The sequence below is a fragment of the Ursus americanus genome, chromosome 35 (assembly GCF_024610735.1).
Source record: "Ursus americanus isolate L20-20 chromosome 35, mUrsAme1.1.p, whole genome shotgun sequence".
Classification (NCBI taxonomy): domain Eukaryota; kingdom Metazoa; phylum Chordata; class Mammalia; order Carnivora; family Ursidae; genus Ursus; species Ursus americanus.
In genome coordinates this window covers 14,371,485-14,389,877 of record NC_142161.1, presented here as the reverse complement: position 1 = coordinate 14,389,877, position 18,393 = coordinate 14,371,485, and the positions used below count along the sequence as shown (strand labels likewise).

General features: G+C 36.0%; 1 protein-coding gene across 4 annotated transcripts in view; it reads left to right on the top strand.

The window, feature by feature from the left end:
* Positions 1-18,393, top strand: part of BAZ1A (bromodomain adjacent to zinc finger domain 1A) — an 89,422-nt gene that overhangs the window by 54,220 nt on the left and 16,809 nt on the right. For 3 of the 4 annotated variants that reach the window (XM_087859024.1, XM_045800127.2, XM_087859023.1), the window contains 9 exons: positions 1,020-1,115; positions 1,755-1,893; positions 3,359-3,505; positions 8,329-8,424; positions 8,550-8,774; positions 9,713-9,878; positions 10,142-10,255; positions 13,231-13,355; positions 16,318-16,914. In XM_087859024.1, the coding sequence (XP_087715150.1) occupies positions 1,020-1,115; positions 1,755-1,893; positions 3,359-3,505; positions 8,329-8,424; positions 8,550-8,774; positions 9,713-9,878; positions 10,142-10,255; positions 13,231-13,355; positions 16,318-16,914 (1,705 nt within the window). The remainder of the gene's footprint in view (positions 1-1,019; positions 1,116-1,754; positions 1,894-3,358; positions 3,506-8,328; positions 8,425-8,549; positions 8,775-9,712; positions 9,879-10,141; positions 10,256-13,230; positions 13,356-16,317; positions 16,915-18,393) is intronic. The other variant, XM_045800120.2, reaches the window with a different exon arrangement.

Here is an 18,393-nt window from a genome sequence, read left to right as displayed (position 1 = left end):
AATGATACCCTGTTCAAGGGTATTTTATTTATGAATAAAAGTCTTCACTATTTTTGGATTACATCCCTGGCTAAATTTGTAGGAAGTAGAATAATAGGTCAAAGGCTAGGAACATTTTTAAGAAATTTATATACACGTACATAGGTATGTGTTTGCTAAACATGTGCTTATTTACACTCTTAGCAACAGTGAATGAGAATACCCATCTTATTACATGCCACAAGAATAATTTGGAGCAGGGAGGGGAAGACTTACTATAGCAGACTATTTAAAGCACAATTAATAAGTTCTATATCTCGTTTTATGTTGAAAATTTGTTAAGTGCCTATGTTACCTCCAGTGGTCCTCAATTTCAAAGGAAGAGAATAATATTAAACATTTGTTGGAAAATTATGATAAACTATAATAAATTTAAAATATTTTCTTTATACTCTGCTTTATTGGAGACTTTTTAGGGTCATTATTTATCTTCCAGTGTCAAATACCAGAACCAAGAAGTAAGTATAAGTGGCCTGGATTAAAAGAAAAAGAAATCCACCAACTGTGTTGTGATACTGCTTTTACTTACAGGTCCCTCTGTCCCTAGGCTGTTAGGCTTAAATGAATCTTGAAAATAACAACTATATTACGAATATAGGGGAAGGTTTTATTTTAGGTACTCAAATAATTTATTATCTTACTTTGTCAGGATTTAATTGATTTGAAATAGGAGAGCCCCTATAGTCAGGGTCAGATTGAATTAATATTTATCCACAGGCTACTACGTGTGAGACATTTTCCATCTTTGTAGCAGTTGTGGTAAGTAGACATGGTTTTGATCAGTAGTTCTAACACTAGCATGTATTAAAATCACCAGGAAGACTTATTAAAACATCAACCGCTGGATCTCCACCCCAGAGTTCCTTGTTCAGTAGGTCTGGGTTAGGGCCCAAATATCTGTAATTCTTACAAGTTCCCAGGTGATGCTGATGCTGCCTTATAAAATTCTTATTAAAAATTTTATTAACCTTTTGTTTTAGGAAAGAGAAAAATTACGTGAAGAAAAGCGAAAATATATGGAATATTTAAAACAGTGGAGTAAACCTAGAGAAGATATGGAATGTGATGATCTTAAGGTATAAGTATGTTACGTGGTGTTTCACACCTATGCTCTATGTGCTCTATTTAGCTTTGCTGATGAAATTTTTTTTTCTTTTTAATAGTGGCTTCATATTTAACTAAGAGGAAATAGCCAATTAAGCAAATGCCGTAGTTAGAGTTCCAGAGCGGCACCGTTAATATTTTATAACAGGCTTTGAAAGTGATTCTCATTCTGCAGACATAATTTGTCATTTGTGTGATTGTTGATAATCCAATATTATCATGCATCTCGGTTTGTAAGAAACCACTTCTAAGTTCACTAGATGGTGGATTAATTCTATTCCATATCCTAAGGAGATCCTGCATTGAGGATAATCCTGACGCAGCTAATGCCTTGATCTCAGAATCTAGGTTAAAAGTCCCTCTTAACTAAAAAATGTAGTCAGAAGTATCATCAGCCCAAAGTTGTTCTTAGTGACTGTAATTTAGTAAAGCTGGAATAAGGCCAAGACATCTATAATTTTAAAAGTTCCAAAGGTGATTGTGATAAATATCCAGGGTTGAGAACCACTAGTCTACCTGAAATAAATCTTATTTAGCAAAGAGTATATATCTACCTTTTACAGTTTTCTGTACTTGGCTCAAATAGTTATATAAATTGTCTAATCTTTCAGGAACTTCCAGAACCTACTCCAGTGAAGACTAGACTACCTCCTGAAATCTTTGGTGATGCTCTGATGGTTTTGGAGTTTCTGAATGCTTTTGGGGAACTTTTTGATCTTCAAGATGAGTTTCCTGAGGGAGTAACCCTAGGCAAGTGCTATTGCTGTGTTAATAGTTCACCCTAGGGGCGCCTGGGTGGCATAGCGGTTAAGCGTCTGCCTTCGGCTCAGGGCGTGATCCCGGCGATCTGGGATCGAGCCCCACATCAGGCTCTTCCGCTATGAGCCTGCTTCTTCGTCTCCCATTCCCCCTGCTTGTGTTCCCTCTCTCTCTGGCTGTCTCTCTCTCTGTCGAATAAATAAATAAAAAAAAAATCTTAAAAATAGTTCACCCTAAATTAGTGGTTTAAAATAAAAAATTAATATCTCTCAGAGTTCTGTAGAATCACTGGACCTAGCTGTCCAGCCCTTTCTCGGAGTCTCTCGTGTAGTTACAGGAAGTGGCTGGGACTAGAGTCATCTGAAGGCTTACCTGAGTGGATGTTCAAGATGGCTTCCTCACACACGTGCCTGGTGCCTCAGTGCTCCTCCATGTGGCATCCCACTCCATCAGGGTAGCCTATACTTCCTATGTGGCAGAAGAAGAGGACAGAAACTGCCAGTCTTCTTAAAGGCTAGGCTTGGAACTGGCAAGCCTTATTTCTGTCATATTCCATTGGTCAGACCTGCTGGGATTTAAGGGAGTGAAGAAATTGATTCTTCTTCTTGAAGGTGTCGTGGTTTATGTAAGTGCGGGGAAGGAAGGAATTGACATCAGCGGTATTTAGAGACAAGTTACTGCTTACCTTTAATTTGTGATTCTGTATTGACTCTGTACGTTTACTTTGTATAAGCATTGTAAGAACTCCATTAACTGAGAAGGGCTTTGGATCTCATTTGGGATTTTTAATTGTCATATAGCAAAATAATTTTATTAAAATCAAAATAAAGATCCTCAAAGACAGAATTATAATGCCACTGTTATTTTAATAAAAGTATATTCTTCAGGAGGGCTTTCACATTCCCTCAGTTTCTCTTTATGAGCTGGGTGAGGCATGAATCACTGTGCCTTACAGATCAAGAAGGTCTAGATAATGCTGGTTTAGGTAAGATGAATTAGATAACATTTATGACTTGGATACAATATTAAGATTACACCTAATACTGATGATTACCTCTCCTATGCACTACTTGGTAAACAGTAATGTCCCACATAGCTCTTGAGAATAGTGGGGCAACAATAACAAATACGCAAATTAGAATAAAATGATAATTTTTAATATGTGCCTTAATTTGCACCTGAAATTTAAACTTAAGATGAAATATGGTATTGATCTGCTGAGGCTAATTTGACTTCCTTGAATGTAATGATTTTGACTTATGATTTTATTGTACTTTATTGTAATCATTATAAATTGTTTTTTGATTTTGCCTTGGATAATACTCTACTTTGATAAATGGACACTTAAAATAATTACACAGGCTGTTGTTTGATTAAAATGTTTATTATTCCAATGGAGTTGTTTTTTCAGTACATGAACAGAACTTTAAATTCATTTTAAACATTTTATTCACAGAAGTGTTAGAGGAAGCTCTTGTAGGAAATGACAGTGAAGGCCCACTATGTGAATTGCTTTTTTTCTTCCTGACTGCCATCTTCCAGGCGATAGCTGAAGAAGAAGAGGAAGTAGCCAAAGAGCAAATAACAGATGCTGACACCAAAGGTCAGAATTCAGTATTATTGCTGATTGATAGTAGCTTTGTAGCTTTGGAACTGGTTTTTTTGAAGGTTATTTTAAAATTAACCTCGCTTTTACAGTTACCAAATATAGCTGTTCAAGTCCCCCAGTTCTTGAGTCATATATGAACAATACATTATCAGTTGTTTTATAAAAACTTTGTTTTAATGTATCCTGTTTCCGATGACCTTAAAATATCTACCCTCCCCCCCAATCTATCTTGCGTTTTATTCCTTTAGATTTCTCCTCTGATTTAGGAGTGTTACAGATGTCATTGACCAGTATCTAATTCCAAGAGATTCTGCTAAATGGCACTGATTTTTTTTTTTGCCCCCACCTGAGGAAATACTTTAATAATTACTGATACTTAAATTGAAAATACTCTTGCTGATTTCATTTGAGATGTGACAGTTTGTAGATCAGAGTCAAGTAAAATTTTTTTATTTCACCAACAGTTTGAACTAGAAATTTTGCTGTTTTAAGTTCTATGCACTTAAATATCTAAAGTCAGCATGTGGTACATATTAACATACGAATAATTCTTAGAGGAACCCTTTTTTATTTTTTAAAACAGAGTATGTTCTCTATTTTGTCCAGGACTTAATCAGAGGAATTGTTCAGCATGTGTAGTAAGAGATTGATTTGGCTTCCTGAATTATACTCTCCGTGAACTCTGTCACATAAGAGATTTAGGATCAGAAAACTTATTAAATAATAATAATAATAAATACTTCAGAAGCATAAAAATTCACAAAAAAAAATAACTTTTGGGAGACATTTTGTTAGCAGTCTTGATACAAAAAGATGGGACATTCCTGCATTTAGATAGTGTTGTTGACCTTAGATCATTTGAGCTCTTTTTTTTTTTTATGCATGGTCCCTGAAGCAACAGGATAATGAAAAGTATGCATCTGATGTTGGTTTTCTTTTTATTTTACAGCCTGAATTCAAACAAAATATATTCTCTAGCTTGAGTACTAATCACCATAGGTCCCTTATCAAAGTCATTTTAACAGTGTTGTCCCTTTTGTCATCTTAGATGACTTAGTCCATAAAATGAGACTCTACCAAAGGGAAGATAGAAGGCAAACCATTTATAAAAGCCTAAAGATTTTCTAAGATAACAAGTAGCAGCACTAAAGATGGATTATCTAAGACAGAAAATGTGGCAAATACTCATTCGTTTAGCCATTAGATTGTCTTAATGACCAGTAACATCACAGGGTTATGGACAAAGTTCTGATGTTAATATAAGACATAAATCTGTATTTAATTCAGGATTTGAAGCAGATGAATTTTATAGTTTTGTACAGATGACAAAAAGTAGAATGACAGGGAAATTATGTTGGAAAATCAGCTAGTGTAAAGAAAATATATGTGACTATTGATGTTTGTATTGGCATTGTATTTTCCTTTCACGATTGGTTTGATCTGTAATTTTTATAGCTCTAATCCTGCAGAGGACTAATCTATACTTACTAATACAAGGTCTTCCTCTGAATAAAGTATTGGTCATTAATTGAAGGTTTTAATGCTCCTTTCGAAGATATTTATATAACTGTTAGGGGGAAAATATGCTTTGGAATTTTTCCACCCTTCCCCACTTCCCTTTGTATTGACTACACTTTACATAGTTATTTCAGTTACAATAAGGATCCTAGGCTCTTCTCCCAGGTTATTTTACCCATGTTCTCCTATCTTCCTAACAAAAAAGCTTTCCCACAGTTCTTTCTGAAAGCAAGTGATGTAAGACACTATATATACGTTATTTCGTTTGATGGCCATACCATCCTTCTGGTATAGATAGGTAGGTATAATAGATTAGTAGATTATTAATAATTGTTTTCTGCCTTTACGTAGAAAAGACCTTAGACTTAAGGAGTTTAATTAACTTGCCCAAAGACACATGGCTAATAGGAAAGTGATGGATACAGACTCAGGCTGTCTGCGCTGGAGCCTCATACCGGCTCTGCTATATTGCCTCATGATAAGGCAAAATGTTGAAAAGTTGAATATTTGTTTCCATAACATTGCCTTCTTTGGCCTTTGGTCTCCCTTTCTTTATATCAAATCTTGGAGCTTTTGACCAACCATTTTTTAAATCTCACATTAAAAATTTCAGTTCCTCTCTTTAGTCTTACGTCATGAACTTATAAAGCCCTTCAAAGTATAGGAAGAAGAGTATCCTCCTTACATAGCATAGTTTTGTGTATTTGCTAAGATATCGTTGTTTAGTGTTGGAATTGTAGATTCTAGGTTACTATGATGATAAATGTAACTTTCAGATAATCATAACATACAGTTCAGCTATACAGGTAACTCTTGAAGAACACAGGGGTTAGGAATGCCATCCCTCCCCACCCCCACCCAAAAATCCACGTATAACTTTTGGCTCCCCCAAAACTTAATTACCAGCAGCCTACTGTTGATTGGCAGCCTTACTGATAATATAAATAGTCAAATAGCACATATTTTGTATGTTGTATGTACTATATGCTATGTTCTTACAATAAAGTAAGCTAGAGAAAAGAAAAGTTATAGAGAAAATACATTTACAGTATTATATTGTTTTAAAAAAAAAACAAAAACCTACTTATAGCGGCACTTGGATGGCTCAGTCAGTTAAGCCTCCAACTCTTGGTTTCAGCTCAGGTCCTGATCTCAGGGTCATGAGATCAAGCCCCACATCAGGCCCTGCACTGAGCATGGAGTCTGCTTAAGATTCTCTCTCTCCCTCTCCCCCTGCCCCTCCCCCTGCTTGCTCTCTAAATCTGTCTCTCAAGTAAATAAATACATAGAAAATCTTTTTTTAAAAATCTACTTATAAGTAGTCCCGCACAGTTCAAACACATGATGTTCAAGGGTCAACTGTATTCTCTTGGTATGATGTACCCAAGTGACTGTTTCTAAGCAAATCCTAGAGTAATAATAGTTTCTTGAGAGTGCCATTTGGTAGATAATTGAGTTAAAGAATACATATTTTGGGGCACCAGGGTGTCTCAGTCAGTTAAGCATCTGCCTTCTTCTCGGGTCATGATCCCCGGGTCCTGGGATCAAGCCCCGCATCAGGCTCCCTGCTTAGCGGGGAGCCTGCTTCTCCCTCTCCCTCTGCCTGCCACTCTTCCTACTTGTGCTCGCTCGCTCTCTGTCAAATAAATAAATAAAATCTTAAAAAGAATACATATTTTAACATGATAGTTTACAATTAAAAGTAAACCGTCATTTTGTTCCTAAGGCCTTTATAACTTTGTCCTTAAAAGTTACTACAGATAAAGTAGGTTGAATGTGGTGATTGCTGCAAAGGAAGAGGGCCAGTCCACTTTTACAGCTCTGTAACTAGATTGTTGTTCATTTTAGAGTGCCTATTAATTTTCTTTGGCTTTCCATGTAAAATGAAAATTGAGGAAGTTTTAGGTCTAGTATTTCCCTGGTAAAAAGGAATATCATGTCTTGGACTGGATTCATGGCCTAATAGGAATAACTTCTGCATATATGTAATGTTCAGTCAGATGACTTCTCCCGTGTGGTAGTGTTTATGCTTTAACTGCCATGAGATTGTCAATGATTGTAATCAGACATTATCCCAGAGCTTCCTTTTTCCGTTTAGTAAAGGACAGTAGTTCTGTTCTCTGAGGTTCATTTTGTCAGCTTTTGAACTTCCGGAAGGGAAACACCGTAGAAGGTTAAGGAACCGCAGAACCAGTTTCACCCAGTGATTTTCCAACTCTAATCCATGGAGTACTATGAGTTGTACAGGGACTCCTCGGTGCCACCGCAGGAGAGTTGGAAAGATGAACGGGCAGAATTATCATCTCCATATCCCATTGAACAAGGGAACTTCTATCTCTTGTATTGGACTCCCAAGACATATTTGAAGAATTTAAAAACTGCTCATCGAGACTCACTCCGTTAAGAAAAATGAAGCCGGTTGAGCGACTTGTCTAAAGGCTGCACAACTAGAACTAGGGGACTGGCAGTGCCAGGACTAGGATATATATTATCTGACTCGGTCTGAAGTTATGCCCACCGTACTCTGATATAACAAGAGGCTTTTTTGTAAGCGTAAAGTTTTTTCATAGTTGACACTTTAATTTTTTTAGTCATCTACATATGATAATTAGGAATAATTGCCTATGCTAATGTTTTAAATACAATTTGTGCCAGTAGATTCACCCTGGAGTCTTGTTTGTAAGCTACGCGTGATTTTCGGAGTTAAAGCAATTTACTTAGAAAGTGCAGGGAAATCTTCCTGTTGTTTCTTAGATTGGAGAGTTTTCAAAATAAAAACAGGAATTTTAAATGAAGAGGATAAATCAGTGGTTAAGAGACAGCAGTGCTATCTTTAAGTTGTTTTGGTTCTTTTTCTGTGCTGATTTTGTGATGATTATAACCCATACTTTGTTATGATTCGATCTTAAAGTGTTTATAAAAGATTGGGGATCTTCAGTTAGATTCTGATTTTCGCAGTAGACTTTTCTAAAGTTATATTGAGTGAGGAGATTTGTTTTTAATTCTAAAGTGCATTTTACCATTTGGGGGGAACGTATGTGTGCACCTTGTTGGTAACTTGGAAATTGTCTTCTCTGTTAACGAAGGGAAATAAGAGTGTGCGGTACATGTGTTAGGATTTCTAGTTCGAGGTGGACACTGGGCAGAATGTGAATGATGCTTGTTGTACCTAGTGTTGGTTCTTTTGAGGTTCCCGAATGTTAAGCTGTTTGCTGTTTCTTTCATCATTTTAGAAGGGCATTATTCCCAAATATTCCAGTTTTGATTTGCACTAGAATGAAGTATTTATTTCCTTAAAGATTTAACAGAGGCTTTGGACGAAGATGCAGACCCCACAAAATCTGCACTGTCTGCAGTTGCGTCTCTGGCAGCTGCGTGGCCGCAGTTGCACCAGGGTATGTGTGGGCTTTATTTTTTTTTTGATTGGCTTTTATTTTTAATTTTATAAAGGTACATTTTATACTGTTGAGGATTTACTGCTTGTATTCTAAATGACAATTTCATTTTTTAACAACTATAGGCTGCAGTTTGAAAAGCTTGGATCTTGATAGCTGCACTCTTTCTGAAATCCTCAGACTGCACATCTTAGCTTCAGGTGCTGATGTAACATCAGCAAATGCAAAGTACAGATATCAAAAGCGAGGAGGATTTGACACCACGGATGACGCCTGTATGGAGCTTCGTTTGAGCAATCCCAGTCTCGTGAAGAAACTGGCAAGCACTTCAGTGTATGATTTGACGCCAGGTAAACTTTGCCAGTTGGAATTTGTATACCCTGCCCACTTCCTCCACTCTTCTACCTCTTTAGCCCAGAAAACTCGGTGCCGATGAAAAATTTTAGATGATAGCAGTTTTAAAAGAAAAGGAGAACAGTCCTTAAAAAAAATGGTTGGAATACAAATCGTGACCCAAATGGAGACTACTGTCGTTATTCATATTAGCTCTGTTTCTGATTTTCTTTTCTTTTTCATTTGGATTTTCTATTACTTTAAAAATTTGTGGTTAATCTGCTAAATTTAGAAGGATAAGTGAGAATTAGCTAGCTTTTATTTTATTTGTCAGTATATCAGAAATTTAAGGTGTAGCTGCTAAATTCTAACATTTGCTTGAATAATGTTTGAGGTATGAGAAATGGTATATAAAGTTAAGATGAAGTTACTTTTCACTTCCTTTTTTAAGTAAAAAATTACAATGCACAAATAAATAGAGCTTAATTTAATATGCTTATTTAAGAGTACATATAATAAAAGTAGAGCGCCTTCGTTCCTAACATTCACATAGTTTTTATAATTTGTAGTAGTGTTTTTTTGCAGTATTTTCAGAGTAGCGATTTGTTGCCATTTTTTTTAATTCATATGGTAATAATTTAGTTTTTATTTGAACTTCCGAAGTGAGCCTCAAAATTAAAACTTGAAAAAAATTCTTTGTCATTAGAAAATTTTTGATGTCTATTTATCTGGTCTATATGGCAGTTATTTGTATTTGAAATGCCTTGTATGTCACATACCTGTTAATTTGGATTCAGAGGTGCTTTTTTCTGAAGACATGCCATTGGCGTGTTTGATCTTGAGACTTTTTCCTTTTCTTTATTAAGCATTTTCACGTTGAGCCACAAATCAAGATTTTTCAAACAGTTCCTTTTTGTCATTGATGATACAGAAGTTATTTACCAATTTTTGACAGGAGAAAAAATGAAGATACTTCATGCTCTCTGTGGGAAACTACTGACCCTAGTTTCTACTAGGGATTTCATTGAAGATTATGTTGATATATTACGACAGGCAAAGCAGGAGTTCCGGGAGTTAAAAGCAGAACAACATCGGAAAGAGAGGGAAGAAGCAGCTGCTCGGTAAGAGATAATTATAGTCAGTTGTGCTCATGAAGGTTGTTTATTTCCTTGCATCTGAAACGGTATTTCACATTGGGCTGTAACGTGATATTGGCTCACACTGATATTCGATGGCTTAACTAAGAGGTTATGAATGAATTACTACATTATAACTTGTGATAAATTTTAGAGCACTTTCCATAATTTTATGATTGAAAGCAATATGCCAAAAGTTAAAAGTATATTCCATCAAATAAACCATAACATTTTATGTTAACTTTCAGAATTCGTAAAAGGAAGGAAGAAAAACTGAAGGAACAAGAACAAAAAATGAAAGAGAAACAAGAGAAACTGAAGGAAGATGAGCAGAGAAATTCAGCTGCAGATACATCTGTTGGGTATGGTTTGAGTTACAGTGCTCATTAGGCTTTACATAAAGAATAAAAATCAGCACCTTAAACTCTAAAAAGCTTTTCGAAAGTTTTAAAAACTAGTTTTCTAGTTTTTTTTATTTATAGGTACATAATAATTATACCAGGGACCTATGAAATTTTTATATATACAGTTCTCAAGTACACATGTGTTATGTTAAAAAATACTTTCAGGGAATCTAGGATTCATTTTCTCATAGAATTAATGTTATAAATGATAATTGCCCAGAAGACCTTTCAATAGGCTATTTTTAACCAGTAATACATTTCTAGCATTAATAGTGGTATCTGCCCCCACCACCATCACAGTTGTACACTGTGTTTCACAAAGCTCCTCTGAATTTATTGAGGAACAGGGATGAAATTGGAGGTTTTAATAGGTATAGGGAGAAGGTGGAAGCACGTTAAGTTATTTAGTGACTCAAGTACTCTGTTGCGTTTGAAAATATTTGGGATGAAAATTGGCTATGAAGACAAGTGGGAATTTTTGCATATTGTAGATGGCAAACCATATTCAAATTTTGCAGAAATAATTCTTTTATGAAATCTGCAAAAGAAGGTTCTAAAAATCTCAGTATTCTGAAATTCGTATATTGACTTTTAGTTTTCCTTGCATATAAAAATACCTATTAGTCTTAAGGTCATAAGTCACAAACTTGTAACAGCTGCATTTTATATGGCCATCAGTAATACTTTAAGAAATGGAATTTGGACAGCACAGGAAAGTTAATCTGATACCTAAAGCAGAAGCAATCAAAGAAAAAAATAGATAATTGGATTTCTTCAAAATTAAAAACTTTTGTGCTTTAAAGAACACTGTTAAGAAAGTAAAAAGACAACCCAGTGAATGGGAAAAAATATTTGCAAAGCATATATCTAATAATGGTTTAATATCCAGAATATATGAAGAACTCATATAACTCAACAATAAAAGAACAACCCAATTAAAAAATGGGCGAAGGATTTTAATAGGCATTTCTCCAGAGAAAATAGATATACAAGAAGCACATGAAAAGACACTCAATATCATTAGTCATCAGGGAAATGCACATGAAATCACAATGAAATATTACTTCACATTTGCTAGGATGGCTGAAATACAATTAAGGGACAATAAGAAGCGTTGGTGAGAATGTGGAGAAATTGGAACTCTCATGTATTGCGGGTAGAGATGTAAAATGGTGCAGCTGCTTTGGATAAGTTTGGCGTCTCTCAGACAAGCAATTTGTTACCGTATGACCCAGCAGTTTCACTCCTAGGTATATACTGAAGAGAATTAAGAGCATATGTTCACCCAAAAATGTATATACAAAAGTTCATAGTGTTATTATTCTTAATAGCCAAAAAAAAAAAAAAAAAGTAATAACGCAAATGTCCATCAGTTGATGAATGGATAAACAAAATGGTGTATTTCTTTGGTGGTATATCCATACAGCACAATGTTGTTCAGCAATAAGAAGGAATAGAATTCTCATACATGCTACAGTGTTGATGGACTTTGAAAACATGCTGAGTAAAAGGAGCCAGTCACAAAAGGCCATGTTGTGTATGATTCCATTCATATAAAAAGTCCAGAATGGGCAAATCCACAGCAAAAAGTAGATGAGTGGTTATCAGGGCAGTGGGGAAGAGGAAATGGAACATGACTAATAATGGCTATGGGGTTTTTGTTTTGGAATGATGAAACTGTTCTGGAATTCGATAGGGATAATGACTCCGCAACCTTGCGAATATACTAAAAACCACTGAATTTGTCCACTTTAAAATGATGATTTTAGGATATGTGAGTTATAGCTCAATATTCTTTTTACATTTTATAAACCTTTTCCAGTTCTATTGAAATATAATTGACTTCTAACATTGTATTAATCATTTAGGGTGTACAACATAATGATTTGATATATGCATACGTTGTGAAATAATTACCACAGTAAGTTTAGTTGCTATTCATTACCTCCTATAGTTACAGACTTTTTCCTTGTGATCTCTTAATTTTGGAAAAAAAGAAAAATAAGCACATTATAGAATCTGCCATTTCGTAATTTTTTAATCCTTATCTAGCCTCACTCATTTACGTTATCTCTCTGGCTCCTAAACACATTTGAGTTTGCAAACCTCTGTTTGGATAAAGAACATAAATGGTGGAACTTATTTCAAGGTTCATTACAGTTTTAGTTTTAATTTGGACAGTATAATGAATTAGATAAAATATCCATCTTGTGTCATTCAGCCTACTTGCTATATCTGAAATTCACCTGCTCTCCTCCACCATTTGTCTACTTTCTACTCTGAGCCAGCCATCACCTCCCAGCCAGCTACCTGGACTGTTACAGTGGCCTCTTGTCTCCCCTCATCTACTTTCTCTCCCAGATCATTTTCCACATAGCAACCAAAGTGCTTTCTAATCCTATCATTTCCCTTTTCTAAACTCTTCTAATTTTTTTTTTCCCATTGCTTTTTGAATCATGCCCTATAAAGCCCAGTATGATCTAACCCTGCCTTTTTCTCATCCATATCTTGGATTACTTCTTTTTGTTTTATATTTTTCTCAAAATGATAAGCTCCTTCCTTTTCTCAAAGGCTCAGAGCCTTTGCACATGTTACCCCCGCTTCTAGAAATGGAGATTTCTTCTCACCTGCCGCTTTGCCCCTCCTCAGTCTCCTTAGTCTCACAGTTTAAATGCCACTTCTTCAAGCAAGGTTTTCTTGATCCTTGAGACTAGATTTGGTTCTCCTTGAAATGCTTTCATAGCAACTTGAACTTCTCATTTTTTAATGGTTACTATATACTTTAATTTTATAATCGTGTTATTACCTGTTTTCTCTGCAAGAATATAAACTCTCTGTCATCTTGTCCACTACTTCCTAAACATAATGGCTAGCACTTCATAGGCAGGCAATATCTCATGAACGGAAAATAATCTCATTTTTTTTTCCTTAAGGGAGGAAGAAAGGGAAGATTTTGATACTAGCACTGAGAGCAAAGAAATAGAGCAAAAGGAACTTGATCAAGATACAGTCACTGAAGATGAAGATGACCCAGGATCACATAAAAGAGGCAGAAGGGGTAATACAGAAATTTCTTAAGGGCGTGCCTTCTTGTTTTTAATTAATAAGGCACTTTATAATTCAGCTATTCTGAAATATGTATTAGGTTACTTCATTTGTGATTGCAGGGTGTGTTTGTTTTTTAAATGCCCAAATCATAGCTGTGGTAAGTTTTTTAAATGGTGACCATTTTGTTAAAAAATGCTGTTAGAAGTTACATTCAGTCTTTATTCTCATGTCAGTTATACTTGAGGGAGGAGTGACAGTATTCATACTGTTTTAATAGGTCAGTTTCTCATAACTTCAACTTTTGGTTAGCGAGTTCTATTGAGTTTTGTGTTTACTATTTGATTTTAGGCCAAATACAAATTTTTATTCTATAGCATACTCAACATGCATTAAGTGCCTTTTAGATGCTAGAAATACAAAAGTCAGTAATCCTTATAATTGGTACCATATGGCTGAGAATGGAAGTCAACTACCTTGGAACAATTTCATGAATTGCTGGATCAAAGGGAATATATTTTTTGAAAGTTGTTGATAGAAATTACTTCTGAGGATCTTTAACCGTCTTCATTGACAACTATTGAAGGAGATTTTTAACTTTATTCTGTGCCTGTAATTTCAATGGTATCTTTTTTTTCTACATTATTTGCTAAATAGTTATAAGTAGACGGAAGATCTGTATCATGGAGGCTACATTTTCTGATTATAATGCAATTGATTTAGAAATCCAAACCAAAAGGCCTCATTTGATTAGTTTTAAGACATACTTCTAAGTAATAGGTCAAAGGAGAAACCATAAATGGAAACTAGAAAATATTTAAAACTAATCTATACTGAAAAAACTAATCAGTATTGTACATTAACACTTGTTGGATACAGTCCCTCTACTTAGAGGAAAATTTCTAGTTTTAATACATATTAGGAAGGAAGAAAGGCAAATTGAGCTAGGCATTCATATAAGAAGTTAGAGGTAGAAAACAGAATAATCCCTCCAGATAAAAGGAAACAATAGATGCAAGTAGAAATTAATAGAAAGTAATAGAAGAGAACAGCAAAGCCAAAAGTTTATTCTTTGAAAAAGTTACAAACTAGACAAATCTTTCTTCTGAAATCAATTTGGGAGCAGGGGGTGGGGAGTCACAGTAAGGTTAAGACTCAAAAGGGAAGCAACATAACTACAGATAAAGTAGAAATTTAAAGGTACAGGGATAGCATATACAGTTTTATGGAAATTACTTTGAAAGTGTAGGCAAAAATAAGCAAAATCCTAGAAAAATACACATTATAAAAATGGATTCACAAGAAATTTTAAAATGTGAATGGTCCTAAACCATTAGATCTTGAATCAGTGTTAAAAATCTTTCTACGGGGCACCTGGATGGTTTAGTTGGCTAAGTGTCCGACTCTTGGTTTTGGCTCAGGTCATGATCTCAGGGTTGTCAGATCAAGCCCTATGTTGGGCTCTGCACTGGGCATGGAGCCTGCTTAAGATTCTCTCTCCCCTTCTTCCTCTGTCTGACACCTGCTCTGCCCCCCTTCCAGAATTAAAAAAAAAAAAAAAATCTTCCTATAACGAATACTTTGTTAAGTCCTGGACAGCTTTATAGGTGAATTTTCCCAAATTTTAAAGCAGCAGATAATTCTAATCTTATACAGACCCTTTCAAGCAAAAGAAATAGAAGAAATAACTCCCCAGCATTCTAAGCAATCTGTCAGTGATTGAAACGGGAGAAGTTTAATTCTTCAGCACATCATAAAAGCCCAGGCAGGTCACCAGGAATCCAGGCTCTTTCTGTCTTGTTTGTACTGCCATCCTTAGGGTTTTGCTGCCATCCTCATATTCCAAAATGATTTATCCCCATGGCTCCATTCTGGCTAGTTGAAAGAAGGAAAATGAAAGAGGTACAACCCAGAGGTTACATATAATGCTTCTATTCCCATCTCTTTGATCAGAAGTTTCTCATGTAGCCGTACCTCCTGGGGAAACATTTCCTGGTGGGAAATGTCCTTCTTTTGAGTTGCTAGGTACCCAACTAAGCATTAGGGGTTCTGTTACCTTAAATCAGTGATTAGTAAACTACAGCCCATTGGCCAAATCTACCCTGCCTGTTTTTATATAATCCAGATAAACTGGTTTTTACATTTTTACATTTTTTAATAGTTGGAGGAAAAAGAATGATATTTTGTAATATGAAAATTATATGAAACTCAGATTTCAGTGACCATAGTTTTAATTGAACCCAGTCATGCTTGTTCATTTACATACTTTCTGTGGCCGCTTCCATGCCACAATGGCACAGTTGAGCAGCTGTGACAGAAACCATATGGCCCACAAAGCCTAAAAATACTTACCAGCTAGCCCTTTACAAAAGTTAGCTTGCTCACTCCTGCCTCAGAAAGGACTGAATGTGTGTGGCAGAATAACGGACTCGGGCTCACTCTCCAGTATGGCGATGGCAGTTTTTTGTGTGTCCCTTGTATTTAAGTGCACCGGTTTCTTATCAGCACAGTGTATTAGCCTGTTCAGGCTGCCATAATAAATAAAATACCACAGACCGGGGGCTTTAAACAACAGAAATGTATTTTCTCACAGTTCTGGAGGCTGGAAGTCCAAGATCAAGGTACCAGCAGGATTGATTTCTGGTGAGGCCTCTCTCAGGTTGCTGTAGCACCTTCTCGCTGTGTCCTCACACACAGCCTTTCCTCTATGCCCACAAGTGAAGAGAGTAAGCACCCTAGTCTCTTTCTCTTCTTAAAAGGACACCGGTCCTGAATTACTGTTTGAACTCATTTAACCTCAATTACTTCCTTAAGGCCCCTGTCTCCAAATATGTCAAATTGGGGTTTAGGATTTCAGCCTATGAATTTGGGGGGCATTCAGTTTGGTCCATAATACATAGTAACTTGGGATAGCTCTGTATTTTTCTGATGAAAATTTAAAATATGATGGTGATGATCAAATGTTTAAACTACAGGAAAAAGGGGACAAAATGGATTTAAAGAATTCACAAGGCAAGAAGAGGTCAACTGTGTAACAAGAGAGCCTCTTACTGCTGATGAGGAAGAAGCTTTAAAACAGGAACATCAACGGAAAGAGAAAGAGCTCTTGGAAAAAATCCAAAGTGCCATAGCGTGTACCAATATCTTTCCCTTGGGCCGAGACCGCATGTATAGGCGATACTGGATTTTCCCTTCTATTCCTGGATTATTTATTGAAGAGGATTATTCTGGTCTCACCGAAGACATGCTGTTGCCTAGACCTTCGTCATTTCAGAATAGTGTGCAGTCTCAAGAGCCTCAGGTATCCGCTAAAACTGGAGAGTCTTTGATGTCTGAATCTACCTCCAGCATCGACCGAGGTCCGTGTGATGCTTCTGTGCGGCTTCCAGAACCAGTGCGTAGGCCAAACCGGTGGTGCTTTTACAGCTCTCGTGAGCAGCTGGACCAGCTTATTGAAGCTCTTAATTCTAGAGGACATAGAGAAAGTGCCTTAAAAGAAACTTTGTTGCAAGAGAAGAGCAGAATATGTGCACAGCTTGCCCATTTTTCTGAAGAGAAATTTCATTTTTCAGGTAAATTTTCACTGAAAACTGTTTCTTTTCTTTTTCTCTTCCCATAGTCTCTGGTTCAGGTTTAAGCATTTGTCAAACTATTACAGCTGTATTTAAAACACCTTCTCTTTCATTTGGACCGTGCCCTCGGTTTGCAAGTTAGAGAATGTTTACCAGTTAGAGAAACAAGGTTCTCTAGATTTCACTGGGTTCCACTTGGATTATGAGGAATGACAGTGTGCGAAGCTCCGTGCTCTTCCGGATCTCATTCCCTGATCAGTAGACCCAATACCCAGGGCACTAAGGTTAATGTTAGTTTTAGACATTCGACATGATAGTGAGAGTTCAGTCGCTAAGGGTTTTGACTAAGGGTCCAGGGACAGGTTCCCTTAGTGATCACTTCGTTGGAGATGGGCAGCAAGGGCAGATCACATGGCAACATCTCCTATGTGATGCCTGGTTCATTGGTAACAGATCAGAGAAAGCAGGAAGGCGTTTTGGGGTATAAGTTTTCGTTATTACTAAACGATATTCTCTAGGTAAAGAACTCTTAAATTTAGGGGCATATTGTCACGACTACTTTAGTTGTCTTCAGGATTAAAAACTGTAGATCACAATTCTTTATTTAGCAGGTTTATTGGGATTTAGTTCATACACCATACAATTCACTCATTTGAAGTGTACAATTCAGTGGTTTCCATTATATTCACAAATGTGCAGCCATCACACAGTCAATCGTAGAACATTTCTATCACCTCAGAAACAAAGCCCAAATGTGTTTTCTGTCTCTGTCAGTTTCCTTGTCTGAACATTCTGTATGAATGTGATCATATAATATATGGTCTTTTGTGACTGGCTTACACTTAGCCTAATGTTTTCAAGGTGCATCCAGGTAAATAGCACATGTCAGTACTTCATACCTTTTTATAACCAAAAGATGTTCCATTATACAGACAGATAGATAACACATTTTATTTAACCATATGTTAGTTGGTGGATGTTTCTGTTGTTTCCATATTTTGGCAGTTATGAATCATGCTGCTGTAAACATTTGTACACAGGTTTTTGTCTCAACATAAGTTTTCGTGTCTCTTGGGTATATACCTAAAAGTGAAATTATTGGGTCATGTGATAATTTTGTGTCATCATCTGAGGAACTGTCATACTGTTTTCCAAAGCAGCCGCACCATTCTGTATTCCTGCCAATAGTGTATGAGTGTTAAAAGTTTTCCACGTCCTTGGCAACACTTGTTATTGTCTGACTTTTAGATTCTAGCCCTTTTAGAGGTATGAAGTGGTACTTTATTGTGGTTTTGATGTGAATTTCCCTAATGACTAATAATGTTGAGCATCTTTTCATGGTCTTATTGCTATTTTTATGTCTTCCTTAAAAGTCTATTCATATCCATTCATTGCCCATTTGTCTTATTGGAATACCTTTTTATTGAGTTGTAAGAGTTCTTCAGATATTCTAGACAACAAGTTCCTTTTCAGATACCT